This window comes from Cydia strobilella, chromosome 6 (genome assembly GCF_947568885.1).
Source record: "Cydia strobilella chromosome 6, ilCydStro3.1, whole genome shotgun sequence".
Lineage (NCBI taxonomy): Eukaryota > Metazoa > Arthropoda > Insecta > Lepidoptera > Tortricidae > Cydia > Cydia strobilella.
Genome location: NC_086046.1, coordinates 6,938,470 through 6,964,387, shown reverse-complemented (window position 1 = coordinate 6,964,387; position 25,918 = coordinate 6,938,470). Strand labels below are relative to the sequence as shown.

The 25,918-nt window shown below is 36.3% G+C and overlaps 1 protein-coding gene across 1 annotated transcript in view; it reads right to left on the bottom strand.

The window, feature by feature from the left end:
* Positions 1–310: 310 nt before the first annotated feature.
* Positions 311–25,918, bottom strand: part of LOC134742406 (ras-related protein Rap-2b) — a 43,215-nt gene continuing 17,607 nt past the window's right edge. Inside the window, exons 2-3 of the mRNA XM_063675546.1 lie at positions 16,142–16,574; positions 311–7,297 (exon numbers count right to left, since the gene is read on the bottom strand). Coding sequence (XP_063531616.1) covers positions 6,986–7,297; positions 16,142–16,574 — 745 coding nt within the window. The 3' untranslated portion in view covers positions 311–6,985. The remainder of the gene's footprint in view (positions 7,298–16,141; positions 16,575–25,918) is intronic.

Below are 25,918 nucleotides of genomic sequence, written 5' to 3'. Positions count from 1 at the left end.
TGCCGCCAGCTGATATCCCGTTCATACTTGCTCGCCGTGACCTTTGGGGCAGCGACCGGATACAATATTACAGGAAAATATTTCTTGAATATTTATAATATGGCTGAAAAAACCATGAAGTCCTAAAGTAAATTTGCTCCTGTGTAAAATAATAGTAACAGCCAGCTGCTGCTGCAAAAATATCGTTAGTATCATTTCGTTGCAATGAAAATTAAAATGGTGATCCTATTTTATCCTATTTTTATTAGTATCATTCGTAGTTTTATCAAATGAAGAAAGGAAGTTATTCTGTCATTATAAAACGCAGTACTGAAGTATAATATTAATGTTTATTCAAAGACAATGTTATAATATTCTGTATTATTTCCTTAAGTAGTCGTATTAAAACATCTGTTTCAAGTATTATATGCAAAACACAGAATATACCGAAAATTGTATTATACAAGGGCCCTACACATTTCAAATCCTCATCAGTGCTAAATAGGACAATCATGTATTTTATACAGCATACAATATTATATTTCATAAACATCAATATTTTGTTATTATTGGCTTTCTAGTGGTAGAAATATATTTTATACGTAGGTATAAAGATAAGCAAATTGTATCCTTGCTTTAATAATGATTGTCATCATAATATTATTCTAATGTCGATTTTTATTTTGCCTTGAAATAGTTCGTTAGATAATATATTAATACATGTCATATTTATGGTGGAACCCTTATTTTGCCGACAATCGTCTTAAACATGTGCAATATGGGGCGTAAGTTAAATATTGCAAACGAGAGTATAGATAAATCGCGACGGCTTGCCGGAGCGATTTATAGACTCGAGTTTGCAATATTATTACGCCCCGAGTTACACACAATGTTTTTTATCACACTTGCGATACAAACATGAAGTATAAAGACAAAAAACTGTTAATTATAATACTAGAAACTTCATAACTCACTAGGGAAAACGCTTTTTCTATAGTTCCCGCTAAGCCTGCGTGCAATTCCACATTTACTGAGCGAGTGTGATGAAAAAGGATTTTTCACAAACATGCAATGAAATATTGATATTATGTTCTTCATATTAGGCTGCGAAGTATCACGCCCGAGACGTGATACTGACGAAATTGACATCGGAAGCAGAATTTACTTTAAATAACTTGCTGCCGCTAAAATCAAAGGCAAAGTGTATTGGTTGCTAATGGTAACTTTATAAATTAAAAAACTAAGAAAACTGCCCACAGTTAAAACAAATTTGCATATTTTAAAGCACTGAAAGTAACTATAAAATCGTCACCACTGTGGGAATTATACTCCATGCTTACCTAAGGTAACGATGTATGTAAAGAATAAGATCAACATAAAAACTATGTTAACTTATCTATGTGGCTAAAACGACAGTCAGATGGATACAAGGCGAAAAAATAGACGTGTAAAATGTGTGATAAAGATATAAGGCGTGTACCGAAAAAAAAACTGTAAACTTCAAATGAAAAAAACTGATGCAATTGATAAGGATTTTTGAAATGTAGGATTACTAGAATATGAAGCTACTTTTAATTAAATAATTATCAGTTTTTTAATATTATTAAGTCTCTGCAGGAGTGATAAGAAGCTTTTTCCTAGCGCATTCTGTGGCAGCTTTATCCATATTTGAATATGTAATTTAATAATAGGACTTTTAACTGCGGTTAGAAAGCTGTCATCATTTTGCTTTGAAATAAAATTACAGCCGTTTGAAATTTACAGTTTTTTTTCGGTACAGCCCTTACGTGTTAGTAATATTTTGTGTTTACTTTAAGTTTCCCTAGAAATAAAACATTTATTTCGTGAAGTTTTTATTTATTTATTTCGTAGCATGTTTGAGAAAAACACCATACATACCCTGGCGTGAAAAGGAGTTGTCGGCCTCATAACTATCCGGCCTCACAAAGTGCGGCCGTTTATATGCATTCGGCCGGCAACCCCTTACTTCCCAGCCACTGTAGTAATGTACTATCGTTTTACAATTTTTTTACGTAGGTATGTAATTCCAAAAATCCAAATAAAGGTTTCACAAAATATTTACCAGCTGTAACTAAACGAAAAATGTCAGATGAATTCTTATATTTGAAATAAAATTAGTTAGCGATATTATATAATATAAATATTATAAAAATGCTAAAATCTAGTACGTACTCATTATTTTATTTATTCGTGAAATGAAATTCGGCAAACACCTAGTTTGTCGGTAAAATAAGGGAACGCTCTTTTTTAAACGTATGTAAAATATTAAGCTTAGAATAAATTTAAAAGTGGAAAAAGACCGTGAGACCGCCGTGAGTTCAAGTCTCACCCAAGGCAGTAATTTTTCCACTTTTAAATTTATTCTAAGCTTAATAGCATCGATCGCAGACGTTTCTGCTTGTTAAAAATTAATTTAGTATGTAAAATATGTTTTTATTAGAACAGAAAATAATTAACAGTTACATCTGGAACCTAAGGATCCCTTTTTTGTTAAAAAAGGCACATCAATAAACTTGAAATACTAAGTTAATTTTATAAATTCTTTGAATGGATTTCAACTTAACTATTTAGATAGAATATTATACAAAACTGAAATAAATGTCTACTATATCAGGTAAATTTAAAGTAGGTTGTATGATGAATACGAGGTAGATTATACTAGTTACAAGGGACAGATAGGTCTTAACTTACCATTTATATTTTTGTAGTCTTATGTTAGCTAGCTGTTTGTGGTAGTCAGCTGCAGAGAAAAGGTACCCCACGTCCATACCAATTTACAGAACTTTGAATATAATAACATATATGAACTTTACATATAATATTACATAACTTCAAAAGTTATTTCATATTATAGGGTGGCCACACTTTTTAAAAATATTCCAATACAGTGATTGTTTTAATATAATAACTTACTAAAAGACACCGGGGCGTATCTATTAGAATATAAAATATGGTAAATACCACGAGTGTACATGCGTAAATATTTATTTGTTCGCCAGGCCCGCGATCCACGGTTATTCAGAAATAAAACGTCAAATTTTATAACATACATTAACTTAGATTCATAGATACTTATAGATTATTTGTATTTGTCCTGAAAATTATCACCAACGTTTCTATGGAAGCGCCATTTAAGTAAACGGACAAAGTTGCGGGCAGCAATTGCAAATATTTCACAAAATTGGTTGCATATTTTACACACATCTATATATTTGAGTTTCAGAATATGCATCCCGGTTGTTGCATGTTTGCAATGTTTTTATTGTTGAATCTCTATTGGTCGATATCGCGGTCGGACATCCAAGGGAACATAGCTTTGCATGATGCGTACCATGTCATCCGACACGCCAATTTACCTACATTACGATCGATTTGACATGTAACGTACAAAGTTAAACCCATTTATGTGGGAGCTAGTATCAATATTAGTTAATACAACTAGAAATTATGGCTAACGGTCAATTTCTGGAATGTAGTAAAAGCTCACCCATATCGTCAATTAATTTAACTCATTATGCAATTATGCAACAAGTAAAATTAAATGTGTCGCATAGCATAGCATAGATATAAAAAAAAACACCTGACAAAAAAGTTTTATAAAACAGCAACGTATCAACGTAACGGTATGTTAAGGTTATTGAATTAAGGTGCAGCCGGAAAATGAACGAAATGACACTGCAGCAGTCACCAGCGATTAGCTTTGTCTTAAGAGCCCGGTAACGATTTTAGAGCAAAAATTAAAATTGATAGATTTAGTCGTTGAAATTGTACACCTTTTGTTACGTAATATCTAAATAACAAGTATTGGTTTCTATTAGCACGTCTCCTGATCTTGTATTTTAATAATGAGGTCGCGAGCGTGCGTCACCGGTAATATAGTTTTTCAAAGAACTGTCTCATTTCAAACATAGACAAAGAGAATCGTACTATCTTAGTCTTACACTAAAAGAAAAGGATGAGTACTTATAGTTTTTTTTGTTTTTATTTACTGACAATTTGGTTTGACCAGAAGAAGGGGCAGTTTTTAAAAATTCATCAGAAAATTATGGTGGTAAGTTATACAAAATTATGTATAAGAACAATTTCAGCAAATGTGGTTTATTGTTTAAGTATCAAAATTACGTTGAAATTATGTCGATTTTCAGAGAAATTGTCAGTTGTTTTGAAGTAATTTCTGGAGAAATTTGATTTCGTCTAACTTTCATTTACACTACTTCTAAGTCATAATAACAGAAATGTAGTCTATTAAATGTGGAGTATCTATAGGATATGTGTAATACAAAATTACCATTTTTAGCAGTCGAAACTTTACGAAATTTACAAATAAGTCGGTCTTATACTCCACCTTTAATAGACTACATTTTTCAAATCAGTGCTTTACGCGCGTTTACCTAAACGTCCATTAAAAAAAAACATTACAAATATAGTCTGTTTTCAAAAAAAAAACTATTAAACGGCAAGATGAGAAGATGTGCTAATATAAACCAGTACTTGTTATTTCTATTAGGTAACAAAAGGTGTACAATTTCACAGACTAAATCTATCAACAACTTTGGGAACAAATTAAATTATTTTCAATTTATTAGTCACCCGTTGACCACGAACGCTGTGAAGGTTCGAAACGTCGGGATGTATTATAAATTATATACGCGTTATAATCCGTTTTCACAGTTTTATTTCATGAATAACTATCGCGGTAACCGAAGGTCTAATCATTTTATTAAATATTTTGATTTGTTTTTTTAAGTAGTAACATAGTAGTGCTAGTTTATAATTTATAAGTAGTAACATATAAATTATAAACTGAAATAGATGCACCACTGGACCAGTGGAGGGCTTTGTCACTTTTTTTTAATATATGACATTTATTTCTGTTTATAAATCTATCAATTTTACACTTTTGCGACTAAAATCGATACCGGGCTTTTAATTAAGCGACGCGATGCGTGACTTTACAATACACTGATTTAAACTTTCACGATTACTAAATTGTAAAACGGGAAACGTCGGGAGGCGTCGCGGGAAGAAACGTCGGAGGTAACTCTTAAAACTTAAATACGCGATTAATTCCCGTTATACAATTTACGGGGATGCTCGTATCCCGTACCTAGTCGTCGTTTTTACAAATATAAACGGTCGCATAACATCGCATCGATTTTGCCGCTCTCCGATTCGATCTTTTGCCTGCATGAGGCGCAGGGCTAGATCTGTTAATTTAATTATAATATAGCCGGGCTTTGCTCTAATCATATTATTCGGATAAAGCACAAGTACTCGTATTAAGCGAACGAAATAACAATTGTGAACCTACGGCTTTTCTCGCTGTTGTAGCATCTGATTATAAAGTTGATTACTTATTATTTTATTTTTAATTTTTATGCAAGAGGACAACACGAACTACTTACTATTCACGATAAGAAATCACACTAAACTTCAGATGTGTATTTCATATAATACATTCAGTCGATTTTTGTTTCTCTACAAAAACTGGAGGTCCCCAGCTCCTACAGCTCCTGTATCCTACTCGTACATTCAACTTACAGATAATCCAGTCATAGATACCGTCTTTCTTATCTAACATGTATTTTTTACATCCATTGCTCTGAAATATATACTAAACTTACGTAAAAATTTCGCTTGGCGTTGGCGTTATTAGACATATTACAACATTATAATGAGAATGTATTTTACTTTTAAACAGGGGAATTGAATTGGACATTGTCTTACAGGAAAAACAAATATTACAGTTTTTTTGATGTGCTTTCAAAATTTACCAGTGGTACTGGGCAGTAAGAATATAGTTAGTTCCTTGATTTACAGATACATTAAATCTACTAGGGGTCTTCTTCTTCCTCCTCGCGTTATCCCGGCATTTTGCCACGGCTCATGGGAGCCTGGGGTCCGCTTGACAACTAATCCTAAGAATTGACGTAGTCACTAGTTTTTACGAAAGCGACTGCCATCTGACCTTCCAACCCAGAGGGGGAACTAGGCCTTGTTAGGATTAGTCCGGTTTCCTCACGATGTTTTCCTTCACCGAAAAGCGACTGGTAAATATCAAATGATATTTCCTACATAAATTCCGAAAAACTCATTGGTACGAGCCGGGGTTTGAACCCGCGACCTCCGAATTGAAAGTCGCATGCTCTTACCGCTAGGCCACCCAGCGCTTAAATCTACTAGGGGTACAAACTTATATTAAAGTACAGTCAACGTCGTAAATACCTGATGATATAATTGGAAACCACTTATTAACAGTAGCTCCTGTAACTGTTTTTCAATTTATTCGGAAACCCTTTCTACCGCAGTACCGGTATTATCTTTAAGTTATTTATTACGGATATAAATTCTAGACAAGATTCCATCCACAGATTATATGTACTATAAATAAAGTTTTGAAAATATTAAATAAAATTGCTTAGGAACTTACCTACTGACATTTTACTTGGAATCAGTTCATTGAAAGAGAATGTTTAACGTTAATTGAAAGTAATTAATGAACAAAAACATTTATATTAAGTTTTGTTAAATTATTTCTCCAGTTGTAAATGCTATAAGTAACGCGGCCGCATTCGAGGGAACCCAGTACTAGTTGTCAAACTGGTTTAATTTGGCAGACATTCAGAAGTACTCTATGAGTAGCCGCAGTTGAAATCGTACACAATTATAATTATAAATGATAATAAGCAGTAAGCTTTATTTTAAGGGGTAAACTCTCGCCGTTGAACAAAAGTTTCCAACACCTCGTGGGGACTACAATTAAATTCACGATTAGGTAATAATACAATGGACGTCCAAATGAAAATCAATTTTAAGGTAATTAATGGTTTTGAAAAGTCGTTACCCAGACAAACGTAGGTATTTGTGATTTACGGCGACAAACGTTGTCAATAAAGGCCATGACAGGTGAAGAACCTTTTTGAGGTAGTTACCACGTAACCACACTTTGTATTAAAATTGAGAGCCTACAAATTGGTTTCAAACTTTAAGAAATGACGCAAGAGTTGCGTTTGCTGTTAGCATGCCGTTCTCTAATCTGTTGAAGGTGCGCGAGCTGCGCGGGCGAAGGTACGTGGGGGGCGGTGGTGGGGGGAGTGCCCGGCGCGCCCTGCGGCCCGGTGGGGAGGGACTGGCGCCGGCGCCGGCGCAGCGCCGGGGACAGGTTGTACTTCACTTTGGCCTGCACCAGCAGCTCCTTGAAGATCTGGGACACGTTCATGTTGTCTTTGGCTGAAGCCTCGACGAAACCGTTCTCCCAGTCGACGGTGACTACGGACTCGGTTGTGTGGAAATCAACCTGTTGAAGAAAACCAATCTTAAATATATCTTAATGGTAATTGAGAGCAAGATTGTGAAGGTAATCTGAATTAGAGCTCAGACCATGTCCACCATATGGATTTAAGTGAAAAGCGAAGCTTGTCCTCGTATTTAACAAATGTTTGGGTATTCGGTAAACTACTTATGAATTTGACATAGCGTCGTTTTTAATACGACGGTCACGACACAATATTTGCAATATTGATCCAGTAAAGATATTGTTGCACAAAACATGAAATTATATTAGCCAGATTTTTTAAATAAAATTCTAATAAGACCATTAACCTTTTGGACGCCAATGACGGATATTTCGGCACCGCAGGTCCAACGCCAAAGACCGATTAATCCGTCACAGACCACAGAGCAACATAGACCTACGTGCATGTGCATAAAGTTCAATTTCTGTTTTGACATTTCGGTGACCTCTTTTGTGTTTGACATGGCATCGAAAAGGTTAACAGAATATGCAGAAATACTACAAAAACCTTAAAAAAGAAGTTATTTGTTTAAAGTTTATATGTTTTTACTTAGGAATGGTGTCAATGTTGATACCATAAATGAATTCAACACCCCCGATTTATACGAAAACGATCCCAAACCCGGCCTAGCAGCTTCACTGATGTAGATAATCAAGATAAAAATGAGAGCCCTAAATAAACCTTCAAGAGAGGATATCTCAAAAACTATACAAGATATCGAAAACCTTAACTGAAAAAAACTTATAACAAATTAAATCTCTTTTCATTTTCTATAAGTGGCCAAGTCGCTCAGACGCATAGTTTTCGAGATATAATCGAAAAACCGAAAAATGGAACCTTCAAACCGCCCTCTCCCCGCCAGCACCAGGGTTATGGCCGGGGACTTTTGATATATTCACCTCCTAACTAGTCCAAACAAAGCTACGAAGTCAAAAATTGTGTTCCAAGCATTTCCTTCTATACCTTTTTTGGGCATTTATTTCGTGGCCTATTATACGACCTAGAAAATATATTTTCATAAAAATCCTACAGAAAAAAAACATTTGTAAGGGGTGCATTACCAGAGGAATGCTTTCCTCCATACAACGACAATTTCGTTACCATTTGTTATGGACACGTGTCGTATTGCGCCCATTTTTTGGGTTCCATACCCAAAGGGCAAAAACGGGACCCTATTACTAAGACTCCTATGTCCGTCTGTTTGTCCGTCTGTCCGTCTGTCTGTCTGTCACCAGGCTGTATCTCATGAACCGTGATAGCTAGACAGTTGAAATTTTCACAGATGATGCATTTCTGTTTGCCGCTATAACAACAAATACTAAAAACAGAATAATATAAATATTTAAATGGGGCTCCCATACAACAAACGTGATTTTTTTGCTGTTTTCTTTCCGTAATGGTACGGAACCCTTCGTGCGCGAGTGCGACTCGCACTTGGCCGGTTTTTTGTTTCTGTTTCAATAAAAACGTGGACGAGCGCTGCAATTAAAACCTCTTGTCGGAAAATTAAATTCCTATTCAGTCTTCTATCACATTTTTTATTTAAAATGGAGCCAAACGGAAGAAATGTACGAACTTAGTTTCCTAGAAATCCATCAATGTTCAACATCATCAAATACCAGATTCCGAAGAATTATTGCCAAGTAGAAATTGATTCATAATTAGCATGTCACCGTCAGCAACTCAACGTACGTTGAACCTTAATGAGCTCCCGGGAGATTTATTGGAAGAAGTTTTACGAGCTAAGTTCCTAAGGTGCTAGTGGCGACGTCGAGAAATTTGGCAAGATCATAGATTAACCTTAGATTAATCCCATCGTGAAGCGATTTTGAAAACTTGGGATCCCACAGCCACTAATTAATTTGTAGGAAACTGCATCGGAAGTCTTACTAATTAGTTGCGTTCTATACTTTATACAACAACAGCCCACATTTACCCTACAAAATTCAACTATATACTTAAGTCTACTTATTGTTATTGACAACGACGGGACTTATTTGACGCAATAAGTTTTAAATTTGCCTCCGACATTTCGAGGACGGCGTTGTCCCCGTGGTCTCGGAGAAGACTGGCTAAAATTGACATCAACATCTTCTAGGAGCGCGAGTTTTTGAACTATTCGCACTTGGTCTTGTTTATTAATTTGAACGTTTTGCGCACTAGGAATGTCACCGGATCGACACACGACACTCACGATATTAGATTTTTCAACTTGCGATATTTGTTTCCGCTTACATTTGATTGGGTTCCATGTGGATGAGATCTTAAAACCTTCGTCTCCATTGAAATTTATATGGTTTTTGATTTCAATGGCTTTTCGGATTTTTCTACTATAAAACTATCTTTAGAAAGTAGTAGAAGCTCAATCCAGTAAACAAGTTTGGGAACAAATCAAATTATTTTATTAAATATTTTGATTTGTGTTTTTTAAGTAGTCACACTACTATATATAAATTAAAAACTGTGATAGATGTCATATATTAAAGAAAAAGTGACGAAGCCCTCCAGTGCCGGCCTTCACCACTGGAGGGCTTCGTCACTTACTTTTTCTTTAATATATGACATCTATTACAGTTCTCAATCCAGTAGTTTGGCCCTGACTCTCGTAAATGCTCAGCAACGGCAGACTTGTTCACCTAGGACGATTCTTGATAGCTGCGATATGCTCCTTAACTTTCCGCTATGGTACGTTTCGTTTCCCCGATGTAGGAACTACCACATCTGCAATCGATCTTGTAAACGCCAGGTGACTGGAACGGCATAACGTCCTTCGATGACCTCAGGTTTCCTGCAATTTTGGATAAAGGGGTGTATACCGTCTTTACAGAGTGCCAACTTTATCTGTTACTCCTTTCACATAAGGTAAAAATGCCGGTTGCCTGGAGACATCAGGGCGCTTCACTCTTGCTTTTCGTCTGGGTTGCCACTTTCTCACCTTATACCCGTTCCACCTAAATACCTCCTGAATATGCGACATCTCGCTCTTTAAATATTCAGGGTCACACAGATCTTGTGCTCTGTTTACTAGCGAGCTGACAAACTGATAATCCGCGCGCCGCAATTATTTTACGCGATTAAGTCCCGTCGTGAATAATAATGAGTAATAAATCGTAAAAGTTTAAATCAATGTTATAAGTCTACTTGACTAAAGTGTATGGTGGCGCTCCCACAGGTGCCTACTAGTCATTTATTTTGAGAGTGACAACATATGGTAGCCGTGAGTCTTCTATTGTGGTCCATTCGTTAGGTAGACTAGGTAGTTGATCTGTGGACAAGACAAACGAGAGCAACAGATGCCTACTCGTATCTGCGAGGAAACCGGAGATATTATTCTTCGTCGTCAGTGTGCTAAAAAATAAAAAGACAGAACATTTCGTGACTTCATATGTGTAGCGCGGAAAACTTTTTCAGTTAGATGAAGCAGCATCTTATGTAGGCAGTATTTTTTACTTTTTCTTGCGTAATTGAATTGAATTGAAAACATTTATTTCAGATTTAAATTGAAAGCTTTGAAAAGCACAATTTTTAACTCTCTTGAGCATCGAGAAAACCTGCGGGCGAGCATGTAGACCTTACAGCCAATGCCCTGCGCTCCCGCTCTATGTCTAGGTCATCATTAAGGTCTTGCGTTGTAATATGACCTAGATATTTCACTTTATCCACAACAGAAAGTGTGGTTCCATGCAGTACAACCGGGGGTACCGAGCTTAAAGTGTAACTTCCAGCCTTAAACATTAGCACCTGACTTTTCTTTTGGTTGTACTGCAATCCATGCGTCTCAGCATACGTCTCACAACCCGCAAGCAGTTTCCTAAGGCCACTGATAGACGGACTCAGCAGCACCATATCATATGTGATTCAAACGCTACTTTGTTTTTATATAAGCGATATCTATAGTTTACAGTGTTAAGCGAGGTTTAGATTAGCAAGAACTTGCAATGCAATTTACGTTACATTGCTGACTACTAAGGTAAACTGCATTCAAAATGTTTATCAAACACCGCAATGTAATGTAATGTAATGAAAATTGCATGCAAGTTCTTGCTAGTCTAAACCTCGCTTTACGTTTAGTTTTATAAATATAGATATGTAATGTATATATCTTAATTATTATATAGCTACCTCATAATTGAAAAGATAAACCAAACAACACAAATTGAAAGTTTCAGAAAGGACTATTATTATAAAATATCCTTTCTCGAAACCACGCCAAGGTTACCTGGCCTCAACTCAATAATGTGTACCTACACGAAGTTTAATTGAAATCTGCTGAAAACTTTCGGGCTATCATAAGGATCTGCTCTATCATGAAATTGAGCAAGTTATTTCGGTTCAAGGTCGGAAATTACGTGTCTTTTAGAGTGACGATCAGTTGTTATGAACTAAGTACAAAGTTAATTGAGAAACACTGCTAACTTTCTTAACAAAAACTGGTTTAAAAAGATGAAAAGGTTCATGTAATTAGTTACATCAGAGAAAATTTGATTAAAGAAAGAAATAAAATGTAAAAGGGGCACACAATTACAACAATTACAGAGAAAAAAACCAAACGTTGGGACGCGTTAGACCTAAATTCGCCTGAACTGTGCTATTATTTTCATTAAACCAGAAAAAATAACATTAGTTGCGTTGGGCAGCCATAATCATGATAACAAATGAACAGAAGAACCCACATCCCACATATGAACAAAATATTTGAAACGTTCGACGGGTTTTTACAAAAGCTAGGATAAAGTACTCTGTTGATTGAGGTAGCTAGCTGTCTTCAATCTGCCATGAAGTGGTACTTTAAACATCCAATTCGTTCGTAGAGGTGTACTAAGAATGGATATTGGCTACTCGGACGTCGGGCAGCGGCGTCCGACATTGCGGGCCGGACGCTGCGGCGGAACTCCGCAGGTAGGTACTGTTTTGTGTTCCAAGCATTAACATTTACTGTTGTGGAATTTACGACTAAACTTTTATGAGAGATAAGCGGCATAAAACGGTTGAGTGGCTCACAGATGTGCCAGTGCCGATGCACGAGCTTGGTTAGATATGAAAATCAAATTCATATTTTTTGTTTAAATTTTATTTAGTGTAAACTTTTTTAGTTATGTAAACCGATATATTTTTTTCACATTTTCCTTCATAAGTCAATTTTTGTTTCAATATGAAAAACAAATAAAAAATTGTTTTGTAATATTCAATTTGTGATCGTTTGTACTGGTATGTCAGTAAGATAAAATATATAAAATACTTAAATGCCAACGAGTTACCATAATACGAAAAGGTATTACTCGATAGGCAACTTTCCTACGTCTAGTCAAATCAGCTTATTTTTAAGAACTGTCAAAACGATTTGCTAATATGAAATTTATATTAAAACGAGTATATTTAGTAACAAAAAAACGCACTTCATTTGGCAGCACCTATTTAAGCCTAGGAGGATATAACCAAACGGAGACGCCACGTCTGTAATTTGCTGTAAAAGTCTGCCAATTTTTGCGGGTGAGGGGAACGTCAAATGTATACGTAACGTCAAAATAGCCATGTCAGATAAACGTCAGTCCATACATTGTGTAAGACCATTTTCGACAGAGGGGAATGCCTGTTAATGGCTACTCCGTTTGGTTATATCCTCCTATATTTAAGCGCATATCATTGTTATAGAACACAAATGCAACCGTCACAGTGACAGCTGACATAGTTGCATGACGGCCGTGTCCGAGACGTGCCCGCGCTCACACAGGAAATTCGATTCCGCCCATACTGCCAACAAATTGCAACTGGACCCAAACACACTTCCATATTTCCGCTAGCTATAATACTTCGGACGCTAAAAGGATTGACCTAGAGAAAGGCTTTCTACTGTTTGCATTAAATTGGGGTGCATGGAGCATTGAAAATTTAATAACAAAATTCGCTTTGGCATTGTCTATCTACAACATACGAGTATGTTAAAGCGACATCATACTCACCGCAAAGAGTCTGGCTTATGAATAAAATAAATTAAATTAAAACTATTTGTTGGTCGCATCTCACAAGAATTCAGCAAACAACGTCATACTACGAATACAAGTACCTACATACATACTATCAATATTTTTAATGAAAACTTATAGCTCATTCATTGAGACCGCATTACAACGATCTTCCATTATATGAATAAAACTAATAGAAATTCTATTAGTTACTGCAAAATAGCGACCAAAGTTGAGCGAAATCGTGAAATTTCGGCTACCGCTTCTTAATAACATAACAATATTATTTACTTAGTCAATAACACATGTTATTTGCAACCGACACAATAAAACTGTGATAACAACACGCACAAGCAATAATGACATTCTAGGTAGACGACTCAAAGAAGGCGACAGAGCAAAAGCCTGGCAACAATAAATTACTTTAATATATTGACTGCCAACGTTTTCATAACGCTACGCTCGTAGCCGATTCCAGCGATTTCCTGCTTTGTAGAGGAAATAAGCGACTACGAACAAAGAACCTGCCGAGCGGGTTCCAGGCAGTCAAACATAAGTAATAATAATTACCGTTATTCCAGTCAGGAGGTATTAAAAACCAGATAGTTTTAAAAACTGTTAACAAACAGTAGTAACAGTACCTACTACTGTTTGTTTACCTACTTTAAGCGACATTTTTATTTATTTTATGAAGTTATCGCATGACATGAGTTATACCTAGCTTGATTATGGAGGACAAAATGTACGAAATCATTCATAATATTCATTCGAAAATGGTTTCTGCTACAGAACCATAATTTAAGTTACATATTTAACGGATTCGTGAGATCTGAAATATCCGGATCCTATGAGACGTTGGATCCGGATCTAATATATGACGGATATCCGGACATCCGGATATTTCGGATATCCGGATCTCAAACCCTACTAACACTATATGGATCTACAGATGGATCTACGGATTTGAAATAAATAATAAATTTAATTTAATTATATTTTTTTATTTGGTATAATCAGGGTCCATTTGTAATACTGATACCATATTATTATGAAATGTATAATAAATACGTAAATAAATAATAGGTACTAATACTAAATTCAGACAATAAAGTGTTTACTTACTTACTTAAATTCATATCAATACAAGTTCCTCTGAATACAGGATTACATTTTAACGAGTTTGCAAAGGTGCCTTTCAATATATTCTAGGCGTGTCGTGCTTATTCTTAAAAATATAAAAAGTACTACCTACATGCCTAAAATATGTTAATAGGCGCCTTTTCAGTCACGTGCTTGCGGCACGTAAATATAGTGGGCCTACGTGTGCACTGAAACACTGATTTGGTCCTTGCCCTTTTCCGCTCAATCGGTATTTATGACTAATTAAATATGGACGCTTTGGGTAATATCGTAGGTATTAAATTATACCTACGGCAAACATTTACTCCCATTGTTTGCATTTGTCTTGTTCTCTATGTGCTCAGCTTACAACGCATGAGCTGTTTTTATGTATAAGTTGATGTAACCTACTTGCTTGCGGTAACTAAACTTTACCAATTCATTTATCAAATTAATTTATTACGCTATTGTGTACTATTATATTGAAGCATTGTAGAATTAATTTATCAATTACGGGAATAATTTAATGGTGTGCTTATTACCAACAATGTAAACACTAATATTGGCGCGCCGAGCGCTCTAAAAATGATTGACTCCGATCGATGTTTGTTAGCTCATACACGTATGTGGCTGAGACGCCGGGGCCTCTGGGATCTGGAGACACGACGTGACGTTGGACTAAACTTGTTTGTTCTTGGTACCACTTTGTTGCCCAACTAATCCCGCTTGTTACGTAGTCGCTCGTTGTAGTTTAATACCTACCCATTTTCATTTACTGTATTATTTACGCGGAACTTTGTACATTAACATTTACGCTCTCAGCAAGTAGACTGAAAAGGGTACGCACCAATTTTTATATTTATATTTCAAGTTTCCGAAACTGTTAGGCATTGGTTTCTCAAATTTTATTGTGACATTGTAAAATAATTATTCTACTGTAAATGTCTTGTCCTCGTGGCGAAGAGACACGTGTCTTATCCGATCACAATCACAAATTGCTTTCGAGAAAGTAAATACCTAACACGTTTCTGAACGTGCTCAATAAGACATGTCTTGTTTTAAATTACATCGGTGCCTTTAATTATTTTTAGTTGAAATGTTTTGTTTTGCGTGGTTAAAATATTTGTTGCGAAACGTGCAAGTGTTTTATTTGACCGAGTGTTTTGTTTTACTTTATAGTACTGAAAATGTATGCCACAAAAAATATAATTATATTATCATATGGTATGGTTAATTACTCGTAATGTAGTCGTTGATCCACATTTGTGTCGTTCTCAAGTAAAAGGTACCACATTGTCGCTTACCACAAGGACGCTCTGACAGGTTATTCGTATAGAGATGCAAGTAAATTTCACCCTTATGGTAAGCGATAATGTGGTATCTTTTACTTGAGAACGTCACATTTATGGAACGGTCACATTTATGGTAAATAAATATATTTTCTCTTAATCCGCGCGCTTTTACGGTTGTTTTATACATCAACGCAGCGTTGAACGCATGCGATCAACGCAATGTAAGAAAAATGACACTTTAAATCAGATAATCTAATGACCGTATATTGTTTTACGCGAATGAACGCAGCGTTGTCATGTTTCATACATTCCGTGATCTCATGCGTTCAAGGCTGCGCTAATCGCATAAAACAACCGTTCTCCTTAGAAATCCCTCATGTTTTTTCTATTACACAAATGTACTAATAGGAGATTTTGATCTAATAATTTTCAATTACTTACCTTCTATTATAATTCTAAGTATGAAAGTTACCTGTCTTGCTCCTGTTTCCGCTAGGTCTACCTTGTTCCCCACCACCACTATTGGCACGGCCGTGCTGGCTTTCGTCTCATGAATCTGATCCCGTAACGTCCGCACCTCTGCGAAGCTGTCAGAATCCGTGATATCGTATACTAGGATGAAGGCATCCGCGGATTGCATAGACAAAGCCCTCATGGCAGGAAATTCATAAGCTCCTGATGTGTCTAAAATATCCAATGTCAATCTAACTCCAGCGACATTGAAGTCTCCATGGTGCATCTCCTCGATTGTTCGTTTGTACTTAGGAGAGAACGTGTTGTAGAGGAATTGTGTTATCAGTGACGATTTGCCAACTTTAGCGGCCCCTAGCACGACAATTTTATGGCGCACTGCATTGTTGGTGAGGTTGGCGCTACTGGGCACTGTCTCTTCTGTACGCTCGGTCCTGTAACAAAATAAGCTGCGATGAGGTCCCTATCTCAAATAATTTGAAGACAATTTTTTGTGGCAATTCAAGTTTTAAGGTGAAATTAGAGTTCTGCTTTTAAAGCCATTACATAAAAAACAAATTTAAATTGAATACAGTGTCACGTGAAGTTATTAGGTAATAAATTCACAAATTTGGTGTGTTGGCCACGTTTTTCCTGGAAATGATTATCATGCAAATCGGTCATGCGTAGTTAACTGGAAATATGGCGACGTCCTTCGATAAAACTCTGCAAAAAGGGCGACTAATGTATTCGTGCGATAGATAAACAATGAGGGTACCCGGTTCCTTATCTAGAGGCGGGCTGCGAATTAGCTAATTGTCTAACAATGTACTGTTAAAGCTATGTTTGTACTTATTCCTAATTCTAAAATTACACGAGCGTAGTGAAGAAATGATTTGCAGATTTCTCAATTATTTCAAATATCACAACGTTGCTACTGGAGGTAATGTTACAGATGATTTGCTTAAATCAAATTCGGTCTAGAATAACAAATATTATCTCTTTCTAACAAATAAACTTCAAAATGATGGATAAGGACATGATGATACTGAAATCTTTATTTAACATCTTATAACTTACCTATGTTGAACAAATAAATCTTTGAAGGAGTATAAGGAGAAACAATCGTAAACGGTATTTTAGATTTGAAAGGCGTTTATGAAAAATTCCATAATGTTAAAAAGTTTAGATTTGCCGCCTTGTTTTTATTGTATACATTACAGTAAAAACTCGTTTTTAGTGAAAACACGTTTTCCCTAGTTAAAACTAGTTTTCTGTATCGCCTCAGTGAAAACGCGTTTTCCCTAATCAAAACTAGTCTTAACTGAAATTAATGTTGAATAATTCGTGAAAATGAATAATCCTAGTTAAAACTAGTTTTCTTAGTGCACTCTGCGAAAAATAGTTTTAATAAATAAATAATAATATAGCTATTTCTTTAAAGTTTTGCCTTCATGTACATATTATCTTAGCTTGACTACCATTTCGTATGTATCTCTCTCAGTTACTTAAAGGTTAGCTGGAAGAGATCCCTTAAGGGGATAAGTTCGCCTTTGTACACATTTACTGTATTCTGTCTGTGTTATGTACTTGTTTTGTGCAATAAAGTGTTTACTACTACTAATAAATAAATAATAAATATTATAGGACATTCTTACACAGATTGATAGTCCCACGGTAAGCCCGCTTGTGTTATGGGTACTCAGACAACGAATACTTAAATACATAGGAAACACCCATGACTCAGGAACAAATATCTGTACTCATCACACAAATAAATGCCCTTACCGGGATTCGAACCAGGACCATCGGCTTCACAGGCAGGTTCACTACCCACTAGGCCAGACGGGTCATCGAAAAGTTTTAAATAGTGAAAGCGCGTTTTCATTTAAAACGGGTGTATACGGTAACATATATATGTTATAATTATATAACTATCATTATTGTAAATCGAGAATTTACTTTCATGGGAACACTAGAGAAAATACAATCCAGTTATCGAAGTTTTTGTATAGCCACACACTATCATAACGAATGTAACAAATAATGTTGTCACTCCTTCGTTTCGTAAAAATTTTCTTTTGTCCCAATCATTTTACTGTCATTAGTAATGACATTGCTAAAAGGTAGTCATTCTTACTGATAGTGTTTGGCCCTTATAATAACGTAGACAGAACGCCAAAAAGTTAACCTTCCCCTTAAATTTTCAAGAGGCTACCGCAAGCATTAGCGGGATTTCTCGGTTATCCCGGAATAACAGTTACAACTTGTTTGGTTCCAAGTTCCTCGTTTAATTACCCTTTGCCGACTTTCCAACAGCATAGAATTGAATAATTGCTACTCGTAGGTCCCATAGTTTTAGTTTAACTTGCCTTATTCAAATTAGCTTGTTGCAAAATTCGAAATATAAGCATTTATTAGTCATTCTATAGTGCATTTATTCCAACATCGTACCGGTTAACCTATCGTTTCGTTCCGATTATAAAATATTAAGTTGAAATACAGTTATTCTGGTTTTACTAATCAAACATATTTAATACCTACACAGGGCGCTGCAGGGATCGCAACAATAGTTTCTAGGTTTTTCTTTTACTATTAAATCAAGTGAATAATTTCAATGACAGTCAGGAAGTACCTAAAAGAATCGATATTTTAATTGCATTCCATAGCCAAAATCAACATGAATTTTATATAAAAAAGGCTCGAAGTTCGCAGGATTGCAGGTAAGTCGGGACGATCGTACGACCATTCATCAAACATAAAGCGCTTTGTGCCACAAAATGGCGGGTTTTATCTGTGCAATACTTTTCGCGTCTAAAATTAAAATGGTTGCATTGTGCCCTTTTCAATTGGAGGATAAACCTTGGACAGTTTATCTGGCAGCTATTTTACTCTACTATACTCTAGGCAATGCAAAGCATGTCTATTCCATATATGTGTATAAGGGGGTACCTATACTTTGGGTCTTTTTAAACCAGGCTTCAACATAAACGCATCATATTTGGAATTAAGAATTCATTAAGAACTTTTATATAGTGTCTTTCCTACAATATTTTGTAGTTAAAAATCGCCCACCTAGGGTTCCGCACAAATTTAACTTTTTATTTATATTTATTATCTTTTACTTTATAGTTTTCAGATTTTTCCCTGTACTTGTGTAGTGTAAGACGATTACTTGCCAAATTTCATAGGTTTAGGTCAACGAGAAGTACCCTGTACATTTTGATTCCCTTGAGAGTGTCGAAATATACATTTTTTATGGGTTAAAATTATAAATTATGGCATAAACGACCGTATCTTATTTTTACGTTAACTTAGAGGTAATTTTTTTACAGCTTCAAGAAGCTGTAGACCTGAGTACCTACATATATAGTGTTTAGCAAAGGGGCAAGTAGGTAATTTTGGGAAATATTTCTCAGATCGTCAAGACAGCACCACTAACCTTTCCGGGAGTTGCGATCCGCACACAGGACTCGGGCAGGGCACAATTCTTCAGGTAGGTATCCGAATTCACGAGGTTCACGGGGAGCACCACACCGGCGGCCAGGTGCATGTTCAATTTACGTCTGTCATAGTCATAGGTGTCAACTAATTAGAGAACCCTAAAAATGAACTATATTCCAGTCAAACAAAAGCCAAGAGAACTGTTCATCAGTCGAGCATATTGGGATTCAAGCTGTGACAGGAACTCTATTAGGTACCTCTGCGATGTTATAAGGACAATGGAGCAATCAACAGGGTTAATTGAAACGTTTCTGTCAACAGTAATCACTGCGGGCGTTGCATGCTTAAAAGCTTCAAATTTGCATAAACGCCACAATTTCCATGATCACAGCTCGCTGGTTCTATTATGGTTCAATGACAACAAATCGTTATGAAATAAGTAAAATATTGTAAAAAAATCTTAAATCGGTCAGCTACACTAATGATACATTTTATCTCAGACATCTTCCTTACAAAATGTATATGAAGATGAAACGGTCTTCATCAAAACTGTTTTTAAGTATTTTTTGGGCGGTAAACATACCTAACCGAATGGAAAATAGACTGATTTGTTTTAAGTACTCGTGTAGAATTATTTTAAGAGATTACTTTAGAAGCTATTAATATGGAAGAAAGAAGAAGAAGGAATATGAGCAGGAAATAACTTACTTATAATATAAAGTTTGTTCCCATCTTTTTGCGAAACGTGGCGTACCCTTTTGTGAAGTAAAAGAAGAGACCATTTGCATTTTGTTTAAAGATTTTATAAAATATTGAGCGAGCATTTAAAAATCCCCAGATAAGTATGGTATCTCACCATCATCTAGAATTTAAAAAAAAACGCTCAGAAAATATCTGCCTTATGTCCATTATCCATAAACACGTAAGAAAATGTAGTGTTATTTAGATGAAACCACAGATACGAGTATATCAGGTCACGCAAAGGGCAATGGAGAGAGCCATGCTCGGGGTTTCTCTGCATGATAGAGTCAGAAATGATGATATCCGCAGTAGAACTAGGGTCACCGACATATCTCGCAGAATTGCAAACCTTAAGTGGCAGTGGGCGGGGCACATTGCTCGCATAACTGATGGCCGGTGGGGCCGGAAGGTTCTAAAGTGGCGTCCGCGTACCGGAAGACGAACTGCCGGTAGGCCTCCAACGAGATGGAGCGACGACCTGGTGAAGGTCGCGGGAATTCGGTGGATGCGAGCGGCACAGGATCGGTCGGAGTGGCGAGCCTTGCGGGAGGCCTATGTCCAGCAGTGGACGTCTATCGGCTGACATGATGATGATGATGATGACAGATATATAATAGTCGTAAACTAGGTAGTAGTACTTCTATATATACTAAATTCCAGTATTTTTCACAAGGCATCGAGTCAGTGTGCTGCATATTGATCGGTATATTTGCAGACTGATAAGCCTGGTGACATGTGCGGCCGGGAAGCGATACGCGAGTATTTGCGTTTATCTACACTGGATTACGGTTGCACAATAACTAACATGTGATACTGCGGTACTGCGATAGTTATTCATGTAATAAAACAATTGAAACGAATTATGTTTCGTACAAAATGAACCTTACTTGTATACCTAATAAAAAAGGACATGCTATGAGTTCATAAAGCACATTTTTGTCTATTATTTTATACGCGTCTACAGTATATTCAACTTACCTACATAATTGGGTTAGGTAAAGAAGAGTTAGGTATATACTTTACTCAGTTTATTTGCTTTTTAGGGTTCCGTACCTCAAAAGGAAAAAACGGAACCCTTATAGAATCACTCGTGCGTCTGTCTGTCTATCTGTCTGTCTGTCTGTCTGTCTGTCCTTCTGTCACAGCCTATTTTCTTCGAAACTACTGGACCAATAAAGTTAAAATTTGGTACACATACGTAAGTTTGTGACCCAAAGCCGGACATGTAACGTAAACAAATGAATTTTAAACATGGGGGCCACTTTTGGGGGTAAATGAGAAAATTAAAAAATAAAGTTTTTAAAACAATATCGTGTTACATATCAAATGAAAGAGCTCGTTATGAGAATCTCAAATATTTTTTTTGTAATCTTAAAATAAATAGTTTAAAAGTTATTTAAGAAAATAGCCAAAAAAATAACCCCCCCCCCCCACTCTTTATCTGCGAAACTACTGTCTAAAATTTTGAAAAAATTATACAATATAGCTCTTTACCTATAGATCACAGGAAAACCTATTAGAAATGTGCAATCAAGCGTGAGTCGGACTTCATTACTTAATTTTTGATCCAACCCCTACGGATTTTTTAGACATCTCACGTTTCACATAAAAAATAGGTACATTGTTAAAAATTGTGTAATGTACGGAACCCTTGGAACGCGAGTCCGACTCGCACTTGGCCGGTTTTTTTTCTTTCATAGTCTCCAAGAGTCCATATTAATATGTAAGTTAATATGAACTCACAGACGGATACACGGACATGCAGGTACATACGAGTGAGTTGCTATGCCTGCTGATATGCCTAGTATCTTTGGTGTAATATAAACCTTCATTAAGGGTCAGTTTTTCTATAAATATAATTTCAATAAATACATTCATAGGGCGTTTTTCTATACATAAGTAGTTATGGAAAAACTGCAACAAATAAAATAAAATAAAACATTTAAAATTACATACTTTTGCATGATAAAGCTGTTAAGTAGGTATAGACTGTAGGTAATTACCTAATATTAAAATCACAATAAATTATTCCAATACTACTTCACTTTAGCACACATAAAATAAATACCCAGTGTGACATTAAAGCAAATTATATTCTCCCGTAAATATAACAGTAAGAAGGATCCCATAAACATAACGTATAAGTTACGCTTAGGTTAGAGCTCCATCCTCTATTTGGATTGTTTTGGGTTGTCTCACACCGGGAAAACATACTGACGGGAAAAATGCAAGTTTTGCAATGTCACGAAGCTAATTAAGTATCTATCTCACGATACAAAACTCATTCTTTATGTATTCACACCGTTACTTAGTTAAGTCACTGACAAACTTTTGACTTCATTATTCACTTACGCGAATTATTTTACTTAAATTTTGCTTTTTCTAAATACCTATTTTATCGAACGAGCGTTTTTATTTGAATAATGGCGTTATTTTGTTGTTTACATTAAACAAAGTGACCATTTAAACTGAATTTCGTTATTTAAACAGCCTTGACAAGACTGCATTTATCTGCAAATATTTTCCAAAGAAAATAAAAATATAACAAATGTAAAACATGCGCGAGCGTACTACCCCACTAATTACAAGCGCTTTGAGCTTTTCTTTTGAGAAATGCTGTTTTCCTATTAGGGAGAGTAACAATATGGTCGGCGGGAACGAAGCATATTCGTGTGTGAGCTCCGAAAAGGCTCACAATAACCTCTTTATGAGCGTCGCTTTATCTGCCAGCGGGCGGCATCATATCAATTTTATTGACCTATTGTACGAGAGTAATCGGCGTATATAGCCAAGGTGTATTATATTTATCCAAAGCTATGATTCCAGTATGCTTCAGGCAGCTTAGAATGTACCGTATAATGGGGTAAGTAGGTAGGAGCAAAACTGACATTCAAACCTCGATAACGTTTTATTTTTACATATGCAAACTGAATGGTGTAAATTATAAGTGTTCCGGAGGACGGACGTTTGTATTTTAGTTTTTTATTTTAACCACCTCACCCCGTAGTCCCTCGTAATTAGGGTGAGATGCGTTTTCATACAAAGGTGATTTTGGAAGATTGTTGGATCGTTTTTTTTTTTATTATAAGTATTACTATAGCTCCATTTTAAATTGTAATACATTATTTTTGTAGCAGTAGCCCTAAAAACCCATCTCACCCCCCTTTCAAACCTTCTCTCCCCATTCATAACCCAACTCTCCCCGCGAACCCTACTCACCCCATTTTACGGTATTAATTTTCGATTATTTTATAAACAGGTAGAAACAAATTAATTTTGCTCCACCATTCTAAACGTCGATATATAATTTTTTTAATACCACGTCGGTGGCAATCAAGCATACGGCCCGACTGATGGTAAGCAGTTACCGTAGCTTACGGACGCCTGCAACATCGGAGATATTACACGCGCGTTGCTGACCCTTTAAAAACCTGTACACTCCTTTTTTGAAGAACCCCATACTGTAGCCCCTCAGGAAAACCTCGGCAGGGAGCTCATTCCACAGCCGAAGCGTACGCGGGAGGAAATTCCTCTTAAACCGCACAGTACGGTGTACTGATAGAAAGCGGCGGTTGGCATCATGTCAAACAATTCTTCAGAGCACAGCCCATTGTACAAGCGGTAGAGCACGCATAAGGAGGCGAAGTCTCTCCTTAGACTTAAAGGTTCAATACCGCTTGTGAGTTTGGGAGTTTGGGATCGTCGACGATTCGTACAGCGCGCCTTTGGACTGAGTCGAAGGGTCCAAGCTGGCATCCAGGTGCTCCTGCCCAAAGGTGACAGCAGTACTCCATATGGGGTCTGACTTGCGATTTATATAGCAGCAGTCTTTGCCCCGGAGTAAAGTATCGCCGTGCTTTATTGAGCACACCGAGTTTTTTGGATGCCAGATCAGCCTTCCCTTCCAGGTGGCTACGGAATTGGACGTCACTGGAGATGTCGACACCGAGGATCCCAATACTCATTGTACCCAACTGAAGTTTTTAACGTGGGTCTAAATCGATTTGTAAGTTGTGATTGTTAATACTAACCGGAAGGGAAAATTTTCATTAATAATTTTGCTGTTAAAATTTCTGTTTAATAATTTTGATAAATATTTGATTTGTTTAGAAAGATACCTAATCAAAGCCTTTGCTAATCAGTTTTTAATATTCACAAAATGAGGCCATTAGTCAACCTATTCACGCCAGGACGCACACTGGTACCAATTAATTGTAAACCGTTATTACTTTATTGCCCTTTATGTCTCATGTGCCGAATTTTTATGTCCGCTGAAAGGTCAACATTAAACTCGGGTGTACCAAAATGTATGTCCACAAATACCTATATTTTACGAGTAAAAGGATATTTTAAAAAGCCTGATTTACTTCTAAGCGTGTTTTTGTTAAATATTTATACAAAGTAAGGTAGTTTTACACTTATTAAATCACATTTATAATCGGGTCTATCGCGAATTTATTTTTACCTTTATTTACCAACGTTTCGACACAGGTTTAATTGGTCGTGGTCGCGGCTAACTGACGTCCCAGCAAAATGTCAAAACAGAGATTTGTGTGACTACCCGACGAAAAGTGTTTGAAAAAGTTTGGGGTAGACAACAGATTTCAAACCACCCAATACACATAAATGTTAATTATTGTCAACAGTTCGACACGCAACACTCACAACATCCACGCACACATCCGAAGATAGATCCCTTGGCTTTAACTTCTGGATCACTGGTCCCCAAGTTGCCGGTAAGTTAAATCCATCTTCCGTATTAAAATTTTTGGGGTGTTTCTTGATTTCAATCGCCTCTCGCACAGCTCGAGGATAATAATGGCGTTCAGTGGACAAATTTTGGATTATGAAACTTAATCCAATGATAAATTCGCGATAGGCCCGATTATAAATGTGATTTAATAATTATGTGTTCAAAGCGCGAATTTTGCTACTAACAAGCCTGTAGCTACGATTTCCATCTAGTGGCCTGCTTGGCAATAATAAGTAATAAAAATTGTATAACCCCACTGCTGTCAAAGTCGTGGGCAGAGGCATGTATTTACTACCTAGATATAATCTTTATAACCATTTGTTACAATGCCTCATCATGCACGCATGAGATGTTACTTGTTACAAACGAACTCCGACTTGCCGGCGCCGATTCATTTTTCCTCCACTACATGGGAGCGGCATTTCCTCTAGGCCCCCCTCTATTACAATAGGCGATGACAGCACATTTATTTCCCAAAAACTAGTGTAATTTCCCTTGTCATTAGTCTTATATCATATGTTGCTAGCTGCACATCGTTATTTCGGATTGCCGAATTTCTCATGTAAGCTCCGACGTTAGGTTATTAATACTAGCTGTTTTTGGTGTGGGTTGATTGCAAAACTATTGTTTTCATTATTTTTTTTACTTGTATCCTTTTGTTATTACGTGATTGATTCCTGTAACCCGTCGCTGGTTAAGTTAGCAGTCATTTAGGCCATGAATTGGACGCTTGCATATGCCCCTGTATTCTTTATGCTTTGACGACTCTTCAAAAAGCTGTTAAGTTCTTTCTCCTGAAAGTCTTGGTTAACTCGAAGCACTATTTTGTGTTTCTTAAAAAAATTGTAATTGTATTCGTGC